This window comes from Myotis davidii, unplaced genomic scaffold (assembly GCF_000327345.1).
Source record: "Myotis davidii unplaced genomic scaffold, ASM32734v1 scaffold176, whole genome shotgun sequence".
NCBI classification, from domain to species: domain Eukaryota; kingdom Metazoa; phylum Chordata; class Mammalia; order Chiroptera; family Vespertilionidae; genus Myotis; species Myotis davidii.
This window is the reverse complement of record NW_006287911.1, coordinates 853,456-857,035: the sequence shown is the minus strand read 5'-3', so window position 1 is coordinate 857,035 and position 3,580 is coordinate 853,456. Positions and strand designations below refer to the sequence as shown.

Genomic DNA, 3,580 nt, shown 5'->3' with positions numbered 1-3,580 from the left:
TCACATCCTATATAATAAAAGGGTAATATGCAAATTGACCCAACAGCAGAACGACTGGGAATGACTGGCCACTATGACAAATACTGACCACCGGGTTGCAAACGCCATCAGCCCAGGAGCTGCCCCCTGGTGGTCAGTGCGCTCCCACATGGGGGAAGTCTGCTCAGCCACAAGCCAGGCTGATGGCTGCCAGCACAGTGGTGGTGGTGGGAGCCTCTCCAGCCTCCTCAGCAGCACTAAGGATGTCTGAGTGCAGCTTAGGCCTGCTTCCCACTGGCAAGTGGACATCCTCCAATGGCTCCTGGGCTGCCAGAGGGATGTCTGACTGCCAGCTTAGGCGCGATCCCCCGGGGAGTGGGCCTAAGACAGCAGGTAGACATTCCCTGTTGGGTCCCAGACTGTGAGAGGGCACAGGCCAGGCTGAGGGATCCCCCCGAGTGCACAAATTTTTGTGCACTGGACCTCTGGTATCAGAATAACTGGCTTCTTAGAACTAGAGAGAGTCATAAATTACCCAGTTCATACTTCATTTAGAGATGTTAAAAAAGAGAGCTTGGGTCACTGGGGGGCGTGGCCAGCCTGAAAACGGCCATCAGCCCCTGTTAGTTGAGATGAGGTTAGGTGACATGCCACTGTCACACAGCTGGTTATGGTTAGTGCAAGTAAATCATAAAAGATCTTTATATATTAACTAGAGGCCCAGTGCACGAATTTGTGCACATTGAAAGGAAATACATTAGAAGAAATATTTTAATATCGCTATTTGCCCTTTTTTTATAAGAGAAGTGTCAACCAAATTCATGATTGACAATGACAGATGGAAACACATGTGTGCCATTTGGCGCTAGCAAGAGCTTTATATATATAGAATAAACTTGCTTAATTAGATCTGCTTTCTGATTTAGCTAAAGTTTTTCCAGCCCAGTGAAGCACCCCAGCTTCTCTTTCAGGTAATTGTCAGCAACGCAGCAGTAAATATCAACACGATGCAGATTATTATTGTAGATCACGCAGGGAGAACAAAGGGTAAAATAGTTAACTGCAGCAGTGTTTGACTATATTCTACATGGTGAGAAAACCTGAAGTCATTTTCAAGGTCCATTGTTTCTTCTTTTCAGTTGGGTCAAGTTTCTAAGCTTTCTAAATTTCTGTTTTCTGGCTAATGAAAAGAAAATAGGATTCCACTGAGTCTCCTATCTACCTACTCCAGGACTTCTGTGCGGTGCCAATTATTTTTAAATGGCCAGTGCACGTCATGGCAGCTCCTGTGTTGAAAATCTGCCCCTGGCTGTCAGTGCGTGTCATAGCAACCGGTCAGATGGTTGGAGGGACACTTAGCATATTAGCCTTTTATATATATAGATGGTAATGACATGTTGGGAAAATAAAAAATGACATTTCAAGACTTTTCTCTAGTTGAGATTGAAAAGTAATATTTTTATAATATCTAAGTTAGATAAGATTTTATTTTACCTGTTCTTAGAGGGTCCAAAAAGAAAAAGAATTTCCTAACAGCTGTACAAACATAAAAGGAATAAAAAGATTTTTCCAGCCCGTCTAATTGTGGCAAAGTAGGGATAAGTTCCAATATGTAGTTTTCTAAATCCTGAAAGATGAAAACAAAATAAAACTTTAAAGTCTGATCTTGTTTCTTCATTACATATTGGAATATAATTTTAGTTCTAAAAATTGTTCAACATTAATACTAATTCATAACTAACTTAGTAGTTTGTATTAAATTTATTCTTATTCATTTATTTCTTATTTAAATTTTAACATATTTTTGAATAGGTGATGCATCCTACATAGTTCCAAATTCAAAAGGAACAAGAGTATTAGTTGAAAAGTTTTCTTCTCACCTATTTCCTCTCCTCAGAGGTAACCTATATTATCAGCTTCTGATGTATTTTTCCAAAGATAACTAACTGATGCACATACCAGCCAATATATATACAGTGTATATGTGTATTTCCTTTCCTCTTTAACACAGAATATCGAAGCATACCATGCAAATTCCTCTGTATTTTGCTTTTATCACTTAACACTATACTTTGCAGTCATTCCACATTGGCTCTCAAAGAGCATCTATTATTTTTAAAAAAAAAAGCTATGGTGCTCTGACCAGTGGGTTAGTTGGTTAGAGCATTGTCCTGTACACCAAAAGGTTGTGAGTTCAATTCCCAGTCAGGGCACAAACCTAGGTCACGGGTTCAACCCCCAATCAGGGCGTGTACAGGAGGCAATTGATGTTTCTCTCTTCCTCTCTCTTTCAAAAATCAATAAAAATATATCTTTGGTGAGGATTAAAAAGTATTTCAGATGTATCATAATCTATTTAGTCTTCTATTGATGGACATTTAGGTTATTTATAATCTTCTGCAACACTAAAAACATAATATAGTGGCTAAGCAAATTTCTCATTCATAGATATGGAAGAATAATACGATATAATCTCTGTAAGTGGATTGCTGTGTCAAAACATATGCACATTTATAATTTTGACAGATATTGATATGGTAAACTGCCCACCCCTCCATAAAGGCTACATCCATTTTATACTCCCACCACCAATGGGAGGCTATATTAACAGTTCCCAAATTGTGCCCCAGGAGTGCTACATTGAACTCACAGGGATGCAGCAGGATATGATATTTTACCAACATTTGCCAGACACTGCATGAGCTATGGCTCAGGGAAGTTCACAGTTTCAACATTAGTTTTAAATATATGTTCCTTTTGATTACATCAATCTTAGCAAAGCTAGGTTCTTGATGGTTGCTGTAATAAAGCAAGTGCCACAGGAAAATCAGTGTGAGAGAGGAACTGAGGATGACTGTGTCAAATCTAATTCCCAGGTTCAGTGGCTGTACAGTGCTCCCTGAGAATTGTTCTTTAATAATGAAGTAAAAATATTTTTTTTAACTTAAGTGTATTATTCTTTTCAAAAGACTTAATAGAATTAAGTTTAATGAATGCTTTTATTGTTCAGAACTGATTAATAAATGGAACATAGTTTTTAGGTATTTCTTCTGGTATAGAGGTTCTATGAAAAATCTACTGAGACAATAAGGGTACTGAAAATTGAAAAAGCTTGGGGAAACCATGGTCTATTTTACATTCCTTCATTACAAGCATTATCAAACTTCTTTTTTTAAACATTTTTTTTTTACTGAATTTTAGAGAGGAAGCGAGAGGGAACGAGAGAAAAACATGGATGTGAGAGCAAAACACCAGCCAACTGGCTGCCTCTTGCACACCCTTGACCGGGGATTGAGCCTGCAACCTGGGCATGTGCCCTGACTGGGAATTCAACCCGCAACCTGTAGGTGCACAGGACAATGCTCAACCAACTGAGCCACACCAGCCAAGGTATTATCAAACCTTTTGATCTATGCTAATCTGATGGGTGAAAGATGACGACATTTCTTTCTTTTTTTTTTTTTAAATTTTATTTTTTATTACAAAGGGTATTACATATGTGTCCATTTTTCCCCCCGCCCTAGACAGTCCCCTAGCCTCCCCTATTCCCCAGTGTCTTATGTCCATTGGTTATGCTTATATGCATGCATACAAGTCCTTC

General features: G+C 38.9%; 1 protein-coding gene across 2 annotated transcripts in view; it reads right to left on the bottom strand.

Annotated features, from left to right (window-relative positions):
- PPP2R3C (protein phosphatase 2 regulatory subunit B'', gamma) overlaps positions 1-3,580 on the bottom strand; it is a 29,744-nt gene that overhangs the window by 10,565 nt on the left and 15,599 nt on the right. For both annotated transcript variants that reach the window (XM_015561316.1, XM_006759708.2), the window contains one exon: positions 1,474-1,606. In XM_015561316.1, the coding sequence (XP_015416802.1) occupies positions 1,474-1,606 (133 nt within the window). The remainder of the gene's footprint in view (positions 1-1,473; positions 1,607-3,580) is intronic.